We start from the raw sequence: 1,467 nt of genomic DNA, 5'->3' as shown, positions 1-1,467 counted from the left end.
ACCCAACAGGTCCAAGCAGTACCAATCAAAACTATTAAGAAGTTCTGCTCGGTACAGATAAATACCGAGCAGTACCGTGCAGTATCGAGCAAAACTAATAGTAATTATGCTCGGTACAGATCGATACCGAACAATACCGAGCAGATCCGAGCATAACTATTATGACCTCTGCTCGGTACAGATCAATACCAAGAAGTACCGAGCAGTACCGAGCATAACTAATAGTAATTATGCTCGGTACAGATCAATACCAAACAATACCGAGCAGATCCGAGCATACCTTTTGGTAATTCTAATAGGTACTGATCAACACCGATCTGTACCGAGCAATACCGAGATGGCTATTGCACTGTATTACTCCCATTTTAAAGTACTTGGCACCATTTTGTTTAAGAAAACATTTCACAATGTAAACAAGGTTGTACATTTCTCTCATAATCTACTGAATTTTAGTACATAGCAAGTCATAAGCAAATTCAGCCCTATACAATGGCATATTAGAATGCCAGTCCAAATATCTGTACCATTTAATTGGTTCTTTTTGTATTAGAACTTCAATATATTTACAAAGATACATTCCGCAATCAACGCTGTTATTTTGTGTTGGCACGTTTCGAAATCCTTTGATTGGCCATTTCGTTACATCAATGTCGAAGGCGTCGTCCGTATCTTTGTAGAAATGAGAAATCTGGATAACCAAATTCAAATTAACATGGAATATTGATAAAAGTCGAAATGATAACAAAAAAATTTGTTATTACTTACAACTTCTGGGAGTATCGCTTTATGTGTCTTCTTCGGTAAAGAATCATAAAACTCCCACCGTTTTTTCAACAAGTTGCAAAGTAGTAGTGTCCAATGTTCTCCGTATATTATTGGAACAAAGATCAAATTTATATTCCTGATAATGGTTTTGTCTATATTAGATACGAACGTTTTTGTGTTCGAATCATTGTATTGTTTGTAGTATAGCTGGTTAAAAAAATAGAAGAAGTATAGTGATTAGTTCGAACATATAGTTAAACCAATAAATAAGATAATGTTAAGTACTAACCCAATGAAAGCTTGAAACAAATAGAAAAGGTTGATTACGACCAGGAAATGCTGCTTCCTTCTGCGTTAATAAATGTAAAAAAGCGTCTATGTGGTTATTGTCAAGCTCTTCCGACATTAATAATTCATCCAATTGGCTTCTATTTATTGATATATTTTCAAACTCGAAAATTGAATCACTCCTGTATAGAAAAAAAAATAACAAATTAGTATAAAATGAAGTTCTCAATTTGGTATAAAATCAAGTTCGCAAATTGTTATAAATTCGAGTACTTACTTAAACTTGAATTGTTTAAGGGCATTATCAATTATGAGCCGTTTATCTTCGCTAATTAAAGCTCTGCCTGGGTAATCTAACATTTCAGCAGTAGGAGCCCTTGGAATTTCTATATTTTCATCAACTTCATAAACAAC

At 33.9% G+C, this 1,467-nt stretch overlaps 1 protein-coding gene across 1 annotated transcript; it reads right to left on the bottom strand.

The window, feature by feature from the left end:
* Positions 1-137: 137 nt before the first annotated feature.
* LOC114578562 (ubiquitin-like-specific protease 1A) lies at positions 138-1,413 on the bottom strand (the record flags this gene model as incomplete). The annotated part of the gene is made up of 5 exons (XM_028691835.1): positions 1,331-1,413; positions 1,055-1,235; positions 766-972; positions 576-688; positions 138-218 (listed from the first exon to the last, which is right to left on the bottom strand). Coding segments are annotated over exons 1-5 (665 nt in total), but the record flags the coding sequence as incomplete, so codon positions are not given.
* Between the last annotated feature and the right edge of the window lie 54 nt (positions 1,414-1,467).

This window comes from Dendrobium catenatum, unplaced genomic scaffold (genome assembly GCF_001605985.2).
Source record: "Dendrobium catenatum unplaced genomic scaffold, ASM160598v2 original_scaffold_76156, whole genome shotgun sequence".
In the NCBI taxonomy this organism is placed as follows: domain Eukaryota; kingdom Viridiplantae; phylum Streptophyta; class Magnoliopsida; order Asparagales; family Orchidaceae; genus Dendrobium; species Dendrobium catenatum.
Note: the sequence above shows the minus strand (reverse complement) of the source record. Positions and strands in the feature narration are given on the sequence as shown.